The sequence below is a fragment of the Kryptolebias marmoratus genome, linkage group LG23, assembly GCF_001649575.2.
Source record: "Kryptolebias marmoratus isolate JLee-2015 linkage group LG23, ASM164957v2, whole genome shotgun sequence".
Taxonomy (NCBI): domain Eukaryota; kingdom Metazoa; phylum Chordata; class Actinopteri; order Cyprinodontiformes; family Rivulidae; genus Kryptolebias; species Kryptolebias marmoratus.
The window spans coordinates 14,076,675-14,095,418 of record NC_051452.1 but is presented as its reverse complement, the minus strand read 5'-3'; the positions used below and the strand labels follow the sequence as shown (position 1 = coordinate 14,095,418).

Here is an 18,744-nt window from a genome sequence, read left to right as displayed (position 1 = left end):
ATTTGCCCCTCTAAACAATTCTGTTAATAAATAAGTCATTATTTATTTTAATTATTAATTGTTTTTGTCCACACATTGTCTATATTGTCCATAACAGAGTCTGTCTGTCTATGTATCACGCTAGCAAAACAGTGGGTTAACTTCGCCAAAACAAGTTGTTTGACCTTTCACGGTCTCCATAGTTCCCTTGCAGCGCGAGCACAGCGCGGCGGTTACGAGCATTGAACATGAACGGGCGCTTTTTGCTGCGTACGCGGCACAGATACGCAGGGGAACCGTATCTGATGGGGGAACGCGGCTCGACGTAACAGCAGCAACTCAAGCACATTATTGCCCCCTATATCTCAAGAGGACAAATAACGCCTTTTCTGTTCAAATTGCCAACCCGCCACAGTGGCATGTGTGTTGATGAAATTCACCCGCCACTTCAAATATTTACCCGCATTTGGCCGGTGGCGGGTGCTAATTTCCACCCCTGGGTGTGTGGCAAAAAGTGCTGTGCAGGTGAGAAAACAGCTTAAGAGACTCTATGCAGTAAAGTCAGCTGGACTGGATGGTTTAAGTTCCAGGGCGCTGAAGACCTGCACCCTCCAGCTGAGTGGAATCCTTCAGTATGTCTTTAACACGAACTTGAGTCTTCAAAGGGTCCCTGTGCTGTGGAAGACGTCATGTCTCGCTCCTGTACCAAAACAGTCACTTTCCAGTAATCCCAAGGACTGTATGCCTATGGTTTTGACATCAGACATCATGAAGACCCTGATCAGGCTCATCCTAGAACAGCTTCGGCTCAAGGTCCAACCTCTTCTGGATCTCCTCCAGTTTGCCTACCAGCCTCATCTTGGAGCTGAGAATGCAATCATATAATGGATCACTCAAGTCCATGTCCATCTTGACAAGCCAGCAAACACTGTAAGAATCATGTTCTTTGATTTCTCAAGTGCTTTTGTCACCATCAGACCAGCTCTGCTGGGAGAGAAGCTTACAGTATTGCAGACGGAAGCCCCACTGGTGTCCTGGATGATGGACTATCTGACTGGCAGACTACTAAATATGCATTTGCAGTGCTGCACGTCTGACAGGGTGATCAGCAATATCAGGTCACCACAGGGAACTGTCTTCTTCCTCTTCATACTCTTCACCAAGAGACCTGCCACCTCCAAAGGTTTTCTGTTAACTCTGCAGTAGTTGGATGAATCACAGGTGGAGATGAAAGTGAGTACAGGAGGGTTGTGGACCAATGTTCCCTCTAATTTTTGATGTGTCTGGGAATACACAGAACCTTCCTGAGTACACTGAGGACCACTGTGAGCAACATCAGATGAGCACACTGAAGCCGTATTACACTTGTTATAAACCTGGGATCATAGAAAATCACATTGCTTATCAAAATAATCAGATTACAGCAGCAATTTCCATTAGTTTGCTTTTAATATAAGCGATTTGGCCAACTTAAAATGAAAACAACAAAAACTTGCTGTTCATGAGATGTGTAGTATGTTAGCTGTGAGAGTCCTACTTTGGCCAGGGTGAGAGTTCTGCTCTGGATGTTTCACGTCTGTCCTTCTCACTTCTCTAATGGTTGTATACTTTGTCCAGGTCGATTGCTCCATCTGCTTCTTGCTTTGACTTTATGCACATCAGCTGGTCTAAATGTGCCACTTCAAGACTATTTCTGGATGCTGTTTTGATATGATTCATTAAACTAAAGCCTCTTTCACAATTAGCACTGGATGCTTGAAATGTAGCACAAATATCCACAAGCAGTGAGATCTCCTTTAGCTTCTCACATCAAAGTACTGCAGCCACCATATCTGAGAATGTGCTGATTGACCCCTGTTTAAGTTTTTGCTTCATTACGTACTTGAATTCAGCATATTGACTGTTAATGGCCTCCATAGACAATGGGTGGTGGAGAATGGCCTTATACTTCTTTGCCAGTGTAGAAATGTCTGCTGATCCATAGTCAAAACTGATGTCTGAGCTCAATGCTTCAATGTCAAATGCAGACCACTCCTTTAATTCATCCTCTAGAAAACAAGCATCCATGTGATCACAGAGCTTACTAATAAAAAGAGTAATCTCACCAGTATTTCTGCCATCAGCTGATGAGGTCCCCATTGCCTCTTTGACATGGTCCCTCCACTGTATTTTCTTCTCCTTCAAGTATTGGGAACGCAAGTTCTCAATCTTTGCTCTTGCAAAGCAGTGTCCTTCCATCACAGTCAGGTTGCGTCTTTGAAACGAAATGCAGAGTTGTGCCAGCTTGCCCCAAACATCTCCCAGAACAGTGAGAGTAACCTTTAACTTTGAATTACTCAGCTTTTTGTAGCAGTACTTTGCCACTGGATATTTGTTATCAGTGAATTCTGTTTTGCAATATTCTTTAAGCACAGTGTAGTTCCTCAGAACAGCATTTACAGCTTGGTGCCACGACTGTGAGGATCTGGGCTTAGCTCCGCCTTTGGGCGGCGTCACTAACCCTTACTCCACAGGTGTTCCGGATTCCACTGACGAGACCATCCAGCATTTAAGCAGCAGGCTGAGATCAGATCCTCGCTGGAGCATCAAGCCTTCTGGGTTAGATTCTCCGCCTCAGCGTCTAAACCTCAACTTAGGTTTTGCCACGCCACGACTACGTGCCTTAAGGGAAACTTACCTGGAACCTATCTGATACCTAGCTTGCTGGAACTGGCTCGTCCTCCTTGTACCCGAGACTCACCCAGCTTCTCCTTACTTTACAGACTCCCCCGAGACCTGCTCACTGTATATAGTATCACCTATAAATAAAACTCACTTACCTTCAGCTCCGTCTCCGTGTGTGGTTTTGGTTTCGCTCTCTGGACATTATCCCTGGGTTTATGTCAACGACAGCCATTGCACTTTGTTCAGAGACCCGAATGACAGTGTATCTTCACCAAGAATCTTTGCTAGATCCTCCATTTTGTCCCTCTTCACAGTGGACTGAGAGAAAGTGGAATATACAGTTCTAAGAAGAGTTTCTAAATCTCGCATCAAAGGCACATCTTTCCAGGCATCATCGATGCCCAAGTCCTCTCAATGGGCTATACAATGTTGTTAAGTTAGGTGTGGTATTTGGTGCTTTAACAAAGCCGCAACTCTGTTGTGTTTTCCCAGCATTACTGAGGCACCCTCGGAGGTCAGCATCACCATTCTCCACATGTCCAGTCTATGTTTGAAATAAAACTGAGTTATTGCCTCCACAATATCCTGAGCAGCGCATGATGTCAGCTGGATGATGCCACCAAACACAGTTTTATAGTTGATATAATTTCCCTCACTGTATTTAATATATATGACTAGCATTTTGTGCACTGTTATGTCTGTGCTCTCATCTACTATCAGGATATGCCAGGTGCATTTTTAACATTGCACATAGTCTCAGTATCATCTCATTGATTGAGTTCACAAATTCAAAGGTATAGTTTTTGCTTCACCAGCTTTCTGGTATACTTACATACTTTGCCATATGATCATGGATTTGTTGAACTGACAGCATTGACGCATTAATTTTGATGGCAAGTAAAATATCAATAATGAGAACTTTAACTTGCTCAAAGTCAGAATTTTTTTGTGTTTGAAAGCTTGTTCCGTTTCTGTCAGTCTTTTGCGGTCTCCTGCAACAATGTACCGATCCCCTTTCCCATCTTGAGTCTTCGTACAATTCAAACAGCATTCAAGTGACTTTTCTGCTGAATGTGACGCTTGAGGTAGTCCAACTTCCATTCAGTCCACATTTTTCCCTCTGAAAACTTGCTTGCTACTTTGGGGGTCGCTGCATGTTTTGCAGACCAAACATTTATCAGTTGAAAAAGAAAAAATCTCACCCAGTTTCACCACTTGTTCATCTATTTGCACAAACTCCGACAGCCATTACATCTTAAAAGATGCGCATTTCTTTTTTACTTTGGCTTGGTGAGTGGATGTCGCACTGCCCGTTCGCTTAGCCATGATAAGGAGATAACGTTTGCGTCTCTTAACTCTGCTGTACTGTTCTTACCTAGCTAACCTGCATGGTGCCACAGTGCATATGGGCAAGGAACGTACACACAACAGTATGCGATGATTGGCTGCATAGCGTAAGTGAACTGTATCGTATCACTGGCTGAACACCTGTTACTCACCGAGTCAGACTGCAAAATGGTACAGAAAAAATGTTATTGGTCTAATCTATTAACCGTTTATGTTGGATTTCATTTTATGCGCTGCATAGATTTTCTTGTGTGCTGAGAGTGTGCGAGTAGTGCGCAATTGCGCAAGCACACAGCTTAGAGGGAACATTGTTGTGGACAAGTTTGTCATATGGAGCAGGAATAGCCATCTACAGCTGTCAAGATCTAACTCTGCAACCATGTAACACAGGAATGTCAAACTGCATAGTTTAACAGCTTATGGGTCAAGAACGATGCCACGGAGTCAAAAGTCAAGGTCACAGGTGACTCATTTGTTAAAACCTTTTCTATGCTCAAGTAGGTGACCGCTTTCTTACCTCCACCAAGGAGGTAATGTGTTTGGTCATGTTTGTTTTGTTTGTCTGTCTGTTAGCAAGAAGCAACCATAAAAACTAATACGGAACATATTTAGATGAAATGTTGGCATTGTTCTAAAAAATAAACAAAAAACAATTGATTAAATTTTGATGGTAATTCAGATCATGATCTGGAATACTATTTTATACTATATTATACAATATTTTTTATTGACCCTATGGCCCTGGCAGAGGTCTGTTCTCTCTGAATGCTTCTAGTTTGTATGTCTGTTAGTCTATCTGTCTGTCTATGCACATGATTACTCAAAAGGTTATGAACTGATTTTTATAAAATTTTGAGGAAACATCAAACATAGTACAAGAAACAAGTGGTTAGATTTTAGTGGTGATCCAAATTACAATCCAGATTCAGGAATTTTTAAAGGATTCCAAGCAGACAGTAACCCTATGGCCTTGGTGGAAGTTTGCATTCTCAGAGGCTCACAAGCTTATAATTGTTTATAGACACAGTTACACACCAAATAGTCTCAGTCTAAGACCAAGTTCAATCAATCATTCATACTAATGAAACCAAATAGATTACATTATCAGCTCAAATTCAAAGTTGTTGGTAAAATATTTTAGTTTATTGTTATTTCACAATGTGCTATTCATATCTGCACTGTGATATGTTCAGGAACAACTTCAACCTGTTTCCTTACTGTTAGTTCAATTGCGTTCATGTTATGTTGCTAAGTATTTTACCCACAACTCTGTGAGGACAGTTTGTTCTCGTTCATATCCTCTGTTCTGATAGAAATTGTGGTGAATGATAAAAACCTCCTGACCTGAGAGTTTCCAGTTGACAGTGTGGACTCTTCAGTCCAACAGACAGCAGATGGATTCTTGAATTTGTCAGGTTGGTGTTACTTAGGTCCAGTTCTTTGAGACTGGAGGACTGGGAGCTGAGGACTGAGGAAAGAACTTCACAGCTTTGTTTTGAGAGGTTCCACACACTCAGTCTGAGGAAACAATTAGGAAAAAATAACTCAACGCTTAAACAAGCAACAAAAAAAAGTATTTTCTGTGAAAATGCAGCATGAATGCTGACTGCTGAAAGATGTTGCTGCAATTTGACTAAGCTATATAGCAGAACACCAGCTAAAACGAGAACACTAGCTGAAAAAACAGCCACAGCCTAACAGTAGAAAAATTCTTAAAAGCTTAAATAAGCAATATGCTAGCTAAAAGTCGTAAAACTGTAGCTAAAAGCCCAAAGTAGCAAAGGGCTAGCTAAATGTACCAAAAGGATGGTTAAAAGCTAAAAGTAGAAAAACACTAGCTAAAAAAAGCTAAAGAAAAACTACAAAAGCCTGGCTAAACATTAAAATAATAATAATAAAAAAACATAAAAACAATTTTGTAAATGCTTATTCAACATTCACATAATTATATTTGTGAATATCTCATATTAAATGTGAACTGAACGACCAACTTGGATAAATAAAACTGTTTTTCTTTGTTATTATGTTATTGTGATGTTTATTAAAAAAAATTAATAAATAAAACAAATGAAAGCAGCGGTCAACAGCAGGGCTTAACATTTATACCTTGGAACCAGAGTTTATCAGTGACAGACAGTAAAAATCAGATTCAAACATTACAGGGTTACATATGTATCATTGAAATGACTGAATTCTCTCCTCAGCAGCTCATCAAGGTCAGCAGAAGCCTGTTAAAGTCCCATTCATTGAAATCAGCTGTATTGGAGCAGGAAACATCTGAACATGCAGGACAGTGGGTCCTGAGGACCAGGCTGGACAACACTCATTTACATGGTTGGTTTTAATATGTCCCAATATATTGTGCTCTATGGTGCAGCAAAAAGGACAACATTAAGGCTATTGTACAGTCAGCAGAGGCTACAGACTTGTGGCTGGAGGTTAAATCAACAAAGGACTGAAACAGTTAATTTGTTACCTAATGAGATTAACGCTTTAACTGATTAGCTAGTTGAGGCCAGATGTGGAACAGTGTGTATTTTCTACTGAGTATCAAGGTGTAAATGTCAACTAGAGCATACAAATATTTAATAAAGGTAAAATGGTAAAGCTTCTTTATTCCCCAACTTTTGAGTTCAGAATCAGATCAAGGTTCAAACTAAGTACAACTAGAGAACATCTTAGGCCTAGAGATCAATCAATCATTTAGTCTAATGAAACCAAAAAGATTGCATTGCCATTTTTTCAATCACCCAGATTTGACATTATTGAAAAAATTATGTAGTATATTGCTATTTTACATTGTTCTGTTCTCATCTGCACTGTGATTGATGTTCAGTAAGAACTTCAGTCTGTTTTCTTCCTGTCAGTAGAATTATATTTATGGTGTGGTGCTGAACATTTTACCTAAATACACAATATTGCCAAAAGTATTCCCTCACTCATTCAATTAACTGATTTAAGGTGTTCAAATTCCTTTCCATGGCTACAGGTATATAAAACTCCTAATGCTTCAGCATACCAAGACATTTTAGACAATTTCATGCTCCCAACTTTGTGGAAGCAGTTTGGGGAAGGCCCCTTCCTGTTCCAACATGACTGCACCAGTGCATAAAGCAAGGTCCGCAGAGACATGGATGATTGAGTTTGATAAGGAAGAACTTCACTAGCCTGCACAGAGTACTGACCTCAACCTGATAGAACACATTTGGGATGAGTTAGAGCAGAGACTGTGAGCCAAGCCTTCTGTCCAACATCATTGTCTGACTTCACAAATGTGCATCTGGAAGAATAGTCAAAAATTCCCATAATCACACTCATAAAATCCTTGAGAAAAGTCATCCGAGAGAAGCTGAAGCTGTTATAGCGGCATCAACGTCATCTTAAACCCTACAGATTAAGAATGGAATGTCACTCAAGTTCATATTGTTGTGAAAGGGAAGAGCAAACATTTTTGGCAATATAGTCTATCTGGACTTGCGAGCTGTCCAGGGTGTCCCCCGCCTCTCACACAGTGACTGTTGGGGATAGGCACAAGCTCCCTCCCCGCGACCCAAAATGGAGAAGCGGATAAAGAAAATGGATGGATGGATGGATGGATGGATGGATGGATGGATGGATGGATAGTCTATCTGTGAGGACAGTTTGCTGCGGTGAATAAAATATTTTCTGATACAAACTCATTAAATACCATTGAACAACAAAAACCTCCTGACCTGAGAGTTTCCAGGTGACAGTGTGGACTTTTCAATCCAACAGAAAGTTTCTGGATTCCTGAGTCCTGCAGGTTGTTGTTACTCAGGTCCAGTTCTGTGAGCACAGAAGACTGGGAGCTGAGAACGGAGGACAGCACTTCACAACTTCTTTCTGACAGGTTACAGTAACTCAGTCTAAATAGAAGTTAAGGAATAGAAATAAAAATTAATAAATTGTGATCATAACTAAACAGATATAATTTTGAATGTAAAATTGAAAGACTAAACAGGGGAAAAATCTGTCAGAGCAGCAAAGACAACTGACCTAAGTGTTTCTAGTTTACAGTTTGGACTCAGCAGTCCATTGAACAAAGACTTCACTCTTGAATCATGGATTCTCAGGTCCAGTTCTCTCACGCTGGAGGACTGAGAGCTAAGAACTGAGGAGAGAGCTTCACAGGTTTCCTGGCTGAGGGTACAGTTGGTCAGGCTGAAAAGGGAAAAATACAATAAGGGATCTGTAACTTCCTCTCTTGTAAAATAAAAGTAATGTACTTAGAAATATCCCACTATATCTGTACTTACAGAACTTTGCTGGAGGCTTTGACCACTGGCAACAACCTCTGAAGAACCTCCTCTGAAGCAGAATATTTCTTCAATTCAAACACATCCAGATCTTTTTCTGATGACAGTAGGAAAAAGACCAGAGCTGACCACTGAGCAGGAGACAGTTTATCTGTGGAGAGACTTCCTGAACTCAGAGACTGTTGGATCTCCTCCACTAGAGAACCATCATTCAATTCATTCAGACAGTGGAACAGGTTGATACTTTTCTCTGCAGACAGATTCTCACTGATCTTCTTCTTGATGAACTGGACTGTTCCCTGATTGGTCTGTGAGCTACTTCCTGTCTGTGTCAGCAGGCCTCGTAGGAGAGTCTGATTGGTCTGCAGTGAAAGACCCAGGAGGAATCGGAGGAACAAGTCCAGGTGTCCATTTGGACTCTGTAAGGCCTTGTCCACAGCGCTCTGATGGAGATCATTAAGAGTCACATTTTGAAACAATTTGAACCACAGATAAACTGTTTGTTGTTTTTCTATCAGGTTGACCCCAGAATTGATTAAGGTCAGATGGACATAAAGAGCTGCCAGAAACTCCTGAACACTCAGATGGACGAAGCAGAACACCTTGTCCTGGTAAAGCCCTCTCTCCTCTTTAAAGATCTGTGTGAACACTCCTGAGTACACTGAGGCTTCTTTGCTGTCGATGCCACACTCTGTCAGGTCTGATTCATAGAAGATCAGGTTTCCTTTTTGCAGCTGCTCAAAAGCCAGTTTTCCCAGAGACTCAATCATCTTCCTGCTCTCTGGACTCCAGTGTGGATCTGTCTCAGCTCCTCCATCATACTTGATGTTTTTGACTTTGGTCTGAAGTACCAGGAAGTGGATGTACATCTCAGTCAGGGTGTTGGGCAGCTCTCCTCCCTCTCTGGTTTTCAACACATCCTCCAGAACTGTAGCAGTGATCCAACAGAAGACTGGGATGTGGCACATGATGTGGAGGCTTCGTGATGTCTTGATGTGGGAGATGATACTGCTGGCCTGCTCTTCATCTCTGAATCTCTTCCTGAAGTACTCCTCCTTCTGTGTGTCAGTGAACCCTCTGATCTCTGTCACAATGCTAACACACTCAGCAGGGATCTGATTGGCTGCTGCAGGTCGTGTGGTTATCCAGAGACGAGCAGAGGGAAGCAGGTTCCCCCTGATGAGGTTTGTCAGCAGCACATCCACTGAGGTGGACTCTGTAACATCAGTCAGGATCTGATTGTTGTGGAAGTCCAGAGGAAGTCGACACTCATCCAGACCATCAAAGATGAACACAAGCTGGAACTTTTCAAAGCTGCACATTTCTTTGGTTTCAGTAAAGAAAAGATCAACAAGTTCCACCAAGCTGAACTTTTTCTCTTTCAGCACATTCAGCTCTCTGAAAGTGAATGGAAATGTGAAGTGGATGTCCTGGTTGGCTTTGTCTTCAGCCCAGTCCAGAGTGAACTTCTGAGTTAAGACTGTTTTCCCAATGCCAGCCACTCCCTTTGTCATCACTGTTCTGATTGGTTCATGTCTTCCAGGTGGGAGTTTAAAGATGTCTTCTTGTCTGATTGTTGTTTCTGGTCTGTGTGGTTTCCTGGATGCTGTTTCAATCTGTCTGACCTCATGTTCATCACTGACCTCTCCAGTCCCTGCCTCTGTGATGTAGAGCTCTGTGTAGATCTGATTCAGAAGGGATGGGTTTCCTGCTTTAGCAATCCCCTCAAACACACACTGGAACTTCTTCTTCAGAGAAGATTTAAGATTACGTTGACAAACTTCAGCAACATGTCCTGAATGAACACAGTGAATAAGTAAGCATATTTTTCTTCTAAAAGGTGAATATAATAATCTGTACTTTTCCATGACAAGCTCCTTCATTTCTCCATAAAGGTAAATAATTAGAGAAATCCTCTTACTGCTCTGCAGATGGTCAGCCAGCTCCTCCTGCTTCATTCTCCTCAGGAAGTAATCTGTGATCTTCATCAATGCCTCTCTGCTGCTCCTCCTCTGATCCTCATTCTCACCCTCCAACAACTCTTCATCCTCCCTCTGACTCCCTAAGCATTCTTTATAATCTGGACTCAGAACCTTCTGGATATTCTTCAGCTCGTTCTTCACAAAAGTGACCATGTTGTCCTCCAGCAGCTGGAACAGAATAATATCTGAATGATACATCAGACTGAAATCATGGAGCCAAACATCAGATCCATGTTGGACAGACTGACAGTCCACTGGTCTACAAAGTGCAGCATGGAGATGACTGTGAACACAACAGATGGAAAAGTACTTGTTGTACATGTACACACCATAAATATGGAGTCCAGCTGTGTTTGATGCTGCTGAGCAGACTGAGCTCTGGGAACCTCTGAGCTCTGCTGGTCCACTCTGTGGAGGAATCAGGAAGAATTAGCTCCCATTCTGTCTGTCCACACAGAGACAAACACAAGCTAGTAGTCAATGTGAAGTCATGATCCAACAAATATTTGTCTTCCTCCATCCAGCAACTCCTGCCACCTGAGTGGAAGTTCCTACCTACACTGTGTTTAAATCAAAGGTCAAAGGTGACACCTGCTGGACCAGCTGGTGACCTACAGACACTCAGAAACTCCTTCTACAACATCCATTCTTTCACTTTGACTGCTGAGTTTGGAGGAAACATCCAACACACACCGCTTCACATCTGAACATTATGGTGGCCCTGAAGTGCAAGCCACAACAACATTAACGAAGCACACCAACAAAAAACTGAAACGCAATTATATTAACGAAGCACACAAACAAAAACGGCACGCTGAGGACAGGAACTGCAGAATGATTGTTGCTTTCTCACATGTAGTTGCCAAAGTCTCCAATAACACAGAAAAAAGTCAGTAGATTTGTTGCTAGTTGCTTTAAAAATGTCTAGAGGGATCTGAAAAAGTTAGCTAAGTCGCTAAGTTGGGCCCAATTGTGCTCCAGCCCGTGAGGAAAACATTGCGCTGCACATGTTTACTCTTCTAAAAAAGGGCGTGTACGTTTGTTTGTTTTTTAGTGTGATAAATACAAAGTGTGGCATGTGCGCCTCACGAAATGCATCTGTCTCACGGTCAATGCGTGAAACTGGAGAGCCCTGAGCATTTGCATTTACCAGGTCTATTTAAATGACAATGGACAGGGTCTGGAGACCGCTAACCTAAAGTTTTTCTGTTTTTTGTTTGTGTGCTTCGTTTATGTTGTTGTGGTTTGCACTTCAGGGCCACAGTAGAACATAGAGATTTGTGAAAAATATCCAAGCCCACATGAAACTCAATCAGGGAAAAAAAAAAACATTTCGGTTGGAATTTGGGTGTTTTTGAATTTCATAATTAGTTTTTTGTTTGGCAATCTTGTTTGCTTTTGTGATTTTTGCGTTTCATGTTACTTTATGTTGTATAGTTTTTCTCCTTTTGTTCCCTGCGCTATGTTTTAACTGCCCTCAGCTGACAGGTTTTCCGGTCAACCTGCCACACCCATCTCACCTGTTCCTCATCATTTTCTCTCTGCTGGTTCATTGTTTGTTTGCTGTTGGTTTTCATGATTCAGTTCAGTCAGCTCCTTGTATCTCCTCATGATCTTAAGTAATTTTGTTCTCTGTTGTTTTGCAGCCATGTTAGTTTGTTTTATTTTCTGTTATAATAAATCTAGTTTTTGTTTTCAATATGAGTCTGGCTCCGGGTTCATTTCTCTCTTGCCTGATAATTTCTGACTGACTAAGTTACATTTTACAAAGTTACAAAATTTAAAAACAGCTCACCTCTCTGCGTTTGGAGGTTGGTCTGATTTAAAGTGAATAATTATATCCTTTGAATCATCACTCTTAAAAGACACACAGCTGGGTTCAGGTTCAGATTTGAGTTTCTGATGAATCCTGCTAAAAAACAGAAAAAAAATTAATGATAGAGTCATGGTGGTAGCCTAAAACTGGATCCTGGAACATTCTGAATGAAAGTGACAGGATTATTTGTTCTCAGTTATTAATCTTGAAACGATTCTTTCCTGCTGCAGGACACCACATCTATAATTCTACACTCCATCTTCTCCAGTTCTCCTCCTCTTCTTCCTGCAGGGGATATGTTTTTCTTCTTGAACTAGATTGCAGTGGATTAGTGTGCAGTTCAGTAATCTAGATTATTGACAGCAGCAGAACAGAGCTGCAGCCTTCACTTTATTATTTGGAGCCTGCGAGAGGAGAAGGTGGACTCAGAATTACAGTCTGAACTCACCGTTTCTGTAAGTTCTCTGAAACCATACAACAAGCTGGACACAGCAGCCTGTCTTTGTGCCAGCTGCTTGAAATTTACAGGTGATGACCACACAAATATGAGGATCTCTGTTAGCTTTGCACAACTCCTAAGTCTCCTGAGACTCTTCCTGGGCCATCATTGGAACTCCCACTTGCAGTTCCTGCCACCCCTGTGTCCTCAGTGATCCCCAAGCCTTCTTCTGTGTCTGGGCTGGTCTCAGCCTCCCCAGGGCCGGTCTGAACACCTACAGGGCTGGTCTCAGCCTCCACACAGTCTATCTCAACAAGTCATCTGCCCGCTTTAGAGGAGATTGACGACAGCCCTCACTCAGCCTCTGTGAGGGTCGTGGACGAGAACGCCTCTCACTCAGTCTTAGTAGGGGTCCACAATGACGCTCCATCTTCCTGTGATTCAGTATCTCCAAGTACTCTCAAGTCTGGCTCAGTGTCTTCGGGGTGGCACTCTCCAGTGCCTTCAGGATTGCCCTCTTCAGTGTCTTCAATGCCTCCAGGGTTCTTGTCAGGGCATCTAGGTTTCCTGTCTCTTGAGGCTCTCAAGCTTCCAGGGCCTCACGCTCCTAAGCCTCAATGGTCCTACAGAGAGTCAGTGACAATATCTCACTCTCCCATGCCTCTGAGAAAGTGCAGCAGGACGCCTCTCATTCCTGTGCCTCCGAGAGGGGAGGACACCTCTCACTCCGATATCTTTGTGAGGGTCCAAAAGAATGCCTCTCACTCTTGTGCCACTGAGAGGGTCCAAAAGGACGCCTCACACTTTTCTGTCTCTGGAGAGGATGTGGACAAGACCTCTCCTGCGGTTGTCTGGATGGACATTGTTCATTGTCATTTGCCTGAACTTCACCTCATGCTAGTTCCTTGTGTGAGTTCCTTTATATTTAGTCTATGGTCATTTTCTCTCTGCTGGTTCATTGTTTGTTTGCTGTTGGTTTCCTGACTTGACACAGTGAGGTCAGCTCCTTGTATCTCCTCATGATCTTAAGTAATTTTGTTCTCTGTTATTTTGCAGCCACATAAGTTTTTTGTTTTCTTTTCAGTTATAATAAATCAGAATTTTGTTTTCAATCGGAGTCTGGCTCCAGGTTCATTTTCCTTTCCCTAATAATTTCAGACTGACTCAGTTACATTTTACAAAGTTACAACTATTAGAAATAGCTCACCTTTCTGCTGCTGGAGGTTGGTCTGATTCAAAGTGAACAATTATATCCTTTGAATCATCACTGTTAAAGGACACACAGCTGGGTTCTGGTTCAGGATTCTTCCTGTGAATAAAGGCAGTGTGTTGATGTGAGTGCTGAGCTCTGACATGGAGAAGAGTCATGGACACTTAGAGATGGTCATCTCACCTCTGATTTTTGCTCTGGCTCTCATGTTCCCCACACAGAGTGGTTTTAGAGGGAGGGACTCCCTCCTCTCTGTCCTCACACTGATCCATGCTGCTGAATTCACATCCACATCAGCTCTCTCACACTTCCTACCTTCACCTGCAGAGGAAACACAAATCATTCAACTACACATTAACTAATTTTCTCCTGATCAGTCAAATTATTTAATGCTGCAGCTACACAATGGAGGAAGTCCAAAGACTGAAGTGAAGCATGATTGAACACTGCTTTATTTCACAACCATCAAACCATACAAGTGGATTATCTGCTCCATCAAAGATCCACACAAATGCTGTTGTGTTTGACTTTAATTGTGGAGATGACAGTTTGATTCCAGGAAATAAAAACATGACACAGTTTGTTTAGTGAAGAAAACAAATAAACATCAGCTGTTCATCATGTTGTTTGATTCCAGTTCATCAATAATCTAATAATCCTGTAGATTTGTCTTCAAACAGCAGAGTGATGAAACTTTGTGCTGAAATAAGAAGTCAACATGTTCTCCAAACATTAGAGAGCAGAAACAAACAGTAAAGTCCCTGAAGACAAAGTTCAAGGATGAAACAAAGTAAACTTACAGTTTGTTCAAACAGTCTGTCTGAACTCTGAACTCAAGCTTAACATTTACTGTTTTACAGGAAGATCCAGCTTTATGATGCTTACTGGAAATCAGATAAGTTTATCTGTGGGTGTGTTTCTGCTGCTCAAAGGTGGTTCTTCTCACCTTACTAACACTGACTCTTCCATCAAAATCTGAGAGAAGCATCACACCCTCATTTAACCATGTTCACACACATCAACATGACACTCAGAGTTTAAGCTTCAATGATTACGTTCTGCAAGTTTCCTTCAAACCTATCCAGTGGTTGGAAGTGACACAAAGTAGACACAAATAAACTTCACAAACGTTGTGAATTTTTTATGTGTGTGCAAATGTGATTCTTACTGATTGGATGAACCTAGGTGACATCCTGCCTGCTGCACCAAAATCAAACTAATTTTAACTTGAGGGCAGAGGTCAGGATGACACGTGCAGCAACAAGCTGTGCTTTGCATACCGCTCAGCTTGGTGCACCACATCCACACAAATGGTTTTAGAAGCAGAGAGCTCCTTGTGTGAAGGTAGCCTCACAGGGAAACTGTCGTCAACCCTTAAGTGGCAAGTCTCAGTAACTACAACTCTTCACATTCAATAGTACTAATTTTCCTCCTGCCATATTCCACCTTTACTGAAGTATTTAGCACTAATGTTTATCAGTTTGATGATGAACACTGACTCTGTAGTGGACATTGAATCTCTACCTTCAGGTTTGCTGCTATTTTATTTTTTTTTCTGCAGATAGCATGTTTCATGTCAGTAATCTATACAGTTACTCATGATTCTGGAGGAACCACTGTAAGATTACAGTTCCTCCTCTTCTTCAAAAACCTCCAAAGTCTCCAGCAGCTTCACAGGATTCTCAATCTTTATTTCCTGATCAAGCCACCAGATATTTTAACAGCTCAGCAACTGTCACAAAACTGTTCAGATCATAAATCTGAGTGACTAACAGAAACAAAGGCAACACATGTGGAGTTTAAATAAACTGCTGTTCAGTTTATTAACTGAAACTTGATATTTGTTTAAGTCTTTCGATCTTTAGTTTAATTCTTTTTCCCCTCCTTCTATTTCACTGCAGTGGGATGAGAGTCAAAGCAGCGTCTGTGCAGCTGAGTTATTCCTGTTCCTGTCATCATACCAGGGAAATGTAACATGGGCACAAAAAATACTTGTTTGATGATAAAAATCATATGTTTTAACTAAGTCTTTGAAAGTATTTGTTTTAGTTTTCAAAAATCCAGGCATAAAGACATAGGAAACTGACATTAGTTTCATGTGGACAAACAGGAAATAAAGCAGTTAGACAGACCCAGCAGCCTCGTCCTGAAGGTGAATCAAAGTGAGTTCTGCCTCTTCTTCCCTCCACAGAGAGAAAAGCCACTCAGAGACTTTGAAGGAAAAGAAGAAGAATGTTGAGTTAACACTCACATTCAGCTTTCAGTCGTCCTTCTTCTTCTCTGTCCACTCAGAATGGACTCTGAACTCAAGTTTATATTTACTGTTCTGCACGAAGAACCAGCTTTATGATGCTTAAACATTTACTGGAAATCAGGTGAGTTTATCTGTGGGTGTGTTTCTGCTGCTCAAAGGTCAGTTTTTCTCACCTCACCAACAACGACTCTACCATCCATATCTGAGTAAAGCGTCACACACTCATTAAACCGTGTTCACACACATCAACATGACACTTAGATTTTGAGCTGCAGCAACAAAAAGACCAGCAGAGACAAGAGATTGAGAGAGAAAGCAGAAGTGATTGTGCACTTTTCTCTTCATGTCTAACAGTGAGATGTAGAAGCTTCAAAACTCCACACTCTGTAACATAATTCTATTCAAGTTCCACAAAAGGTTCCCATTTTCTGACTCATCCAAACCTGGAAAGGTTTGAGAAATGCAAACATGCATTTAATAACACCTGCTTCTTCTGAATATCTGGATGAAAACTGATTCTGTCTGTTGCTCCATGACAACATCTAGATTCTGTTTTTATTATTTATCCTCTGGAGGTCAGAAATCTCATTTTTGTCATTTTTTTTTGTTTGTTTGTTTGTTTTGTTTTGTTTTTTAACCACACTTTTGTAAACAAAACTAGGTTATTGCTAGGACAGGTGATAAATTGCCAAATTCTAACAAACTATGTATCATTTTTCAAGCTCTTGAATCAGAGAATTTGAAAATTTTAACTTGATATTAAAATGTTCTTCATAATAAATCATTTTGTCAGCACATATAATTTGAATATTTTGATATGAGTCTTCAAATTGATCCAATGATGAATTGAAATAAATGCACCCTTTGCACTTTGGAACCAATCCTTGAACCAGTATGCAAAATATGTATTTTGTGTTCTTTTATTTTCTCATTGGATGTAGTGAATTAGGGATTAAATTATAGGAGTTCCCAAGACGTCTTTCCTTTGTTTTCTTAAATGAAACTTGTATCCCCAAAACTGACAGAAAACAACATCTAAAAACAGAACAGTGGAAACATGATTTAATTAATTTATTTATTCAGGACTGGGAATTATGACTTGGTGAACCTTCTAAAGTGATTTAAAGTTAAATTAAAATTGACTTATTAAAAGAAGACATTTTTAAGTAGTGGTCTCTGTCTTTCAGCTCCTGGAGGTGATTTATCCAGTGTTGGACATGCTGCTGTTTCAGAACGGCCCACCAACCGTCCAACTGCTGATTGGGATCAGACTCATTCTTCCTCCTGGGCAGCTTCATTTTTGAAATCATTTTTATCAGACATATGCTTCTTAAATTAATACCCAAGGTGGTCAAATGATAGGATGTCACCATGTCTCAACCTAAGACTGAAGTAAAACTGAATGAAGTCCTAGAAATTAGTCATTTTTCTTCAGTTTGTTCTTCTTCCTCATCCAGATTTTACATTACCACCTTTAAACAAAAAAAATATCACTTTCAAACAACAAAACTTTTATGTTTGAACAATATGTTATGTCAAAGTTTATTGTTAGAACTTTACAAGTATGTGTATTGTAAAAAAAAGTGAAAACATTTCACATTGTAACATGATATGATTCTAATTTTTATTTTTTATTGTTGGGTTGACATCAGTATGCTTTTATAGATTTCCAGATGTTTTACGTAAATCTGTTTATGTTTTTTCTTCATTTAGTTCTTGCTTGAGATTTATTTTGTGAGACAAACTTGAACTGATACTTAGACATCTTGTTTTACCTTTCAACAACATCTTTATAGATATTACTATACTATCCTCTGGTGGTCACTGTTGTAAATACATCAACATTTTTAAAAATACTGAAATTACTTTGAATTATTTGAATTTTTTTATGAAAATAGGCTTTACGTTAATATTTTATTCGTAAATTTATGTTTTATTCATGTTTTAAAAGCAGAATTAAACTAATGTAACAATATTTTATGTATTTAGTTACAGACATATGTCAATCTTGACATGAGTCTCTAAATATTCTATGCAAACTCTAGCTGACATTTAATCTGAGGTTTGCCACTCTCGTCATTATACGTACAGTCTCTCCCATCTGACCTACTGAAGCTTGGAACTCCCTCAGAGGTCTCCCAGGTGTCTCGTGGCCTCTCTCACTATTCTCCTTCTTCTCAGTCACTCCGTTTGTTAGAATGGCCTGCTCTTGGTAGATTTACACATGTCCCATATACTTTCAATTTCTTGATGATAGATTTAACAGAACTCCTGGGGATGTTTAAGGCCTTGCAAATCCTTTAGCATCATCCCTTTACTTAAAATTTGTCAACAATTTGTTCTTTGAGTTGAATTAGGACAGTCTTTTTAACAATGTTGAATATTTATGCAGTTACTCATTTTGCATCAATTTATTTATTTTTATTTAATTGGTATTACTCTGTCGAAATTTAGTTTCACTTTGACACTGAACTGAAAAGCTAAATAATGGTGTGTGACAGACTGGTGGAACAAATTAAACGTGGCTGTAAACTGTAAACTTACTAAATAATAGAATCAGAGATTTGCTGCCTTCAGACGACTGTTTGTTTACAAACAGGGGCGTCACTAGGTTTTAAGGACAAGGGGGGCTTAGCCCCCAGGAGATGCACAGGATGTGAGCAAACGTAGTGGGCGAGAACAAAATTTCTCAAACAGCTAACAAAACCTGAGTTGCTTTTCCACATTTTTGGACACATTTAACAGATACCTTACTGTGTAAACGTTTTAAGCAACC

General features: G+C 40.5%; 2 protein-coding genes across 15 annotated transcripts in view; one reads left to right on the top strand and one right to left on the bottom strand.

Annotated features, from left to right (window-relative positions):
• LOC108249966 (NACHT, LRR and PYD domains-containing protein 12-like) overlaps positions 1–14,035 on the bottom strand; it is a 417,931-nt gene extending 403,896 nt beyond the window's left edge. For both annotated transcript variants that reach the window (XM_037973806.1, XM_037973807.1), the window contains exons 1-8: positions 13,898–14,035; positions 13,712–13,813; positions 10,579–10,657; positions 10,189–10,417; positions 8,268–10,062; positions 8,008–8,172; positions 7,704–7,877; positions 5,335–5,508 (exon numbers count right to left, since the gene is read on the bottom strand). In XM_037973806.1, coding sequence (XP_037829734.1) covers positions 5,335–5,508; positions 7,704–7,877; positions 8,008–8,172; positions 8,268–10,062; positions 10,189–10,417; positions 10,579–10,657; positions 13,712–13,813; positions 13,898–13,986 — 2,807 coding nt within the window. In that variant the 5' untranslated portion in view covers positions 13,987–14,035. The remainder of the gene's footprint in view (positions 1–5,334; positions 5,509–7,703; positions 7,878–8,007; positions 8,173–8,267; positions 10,063–10,188; positions 10,418–10,578; positions 10,658–13,711; positions 13,814–13,897) is intronic.
• Positions 1–18,744, top strand: part of LOC108242155 (NACHT, LRR and PYD domains-containing protein 12-like) — a 608,460-nt gene that overhangs the window by 372,540 nt on the left and 217,176 nt on the right. The gene's annotated exons all lie outside the window — the stretch shown is intronic.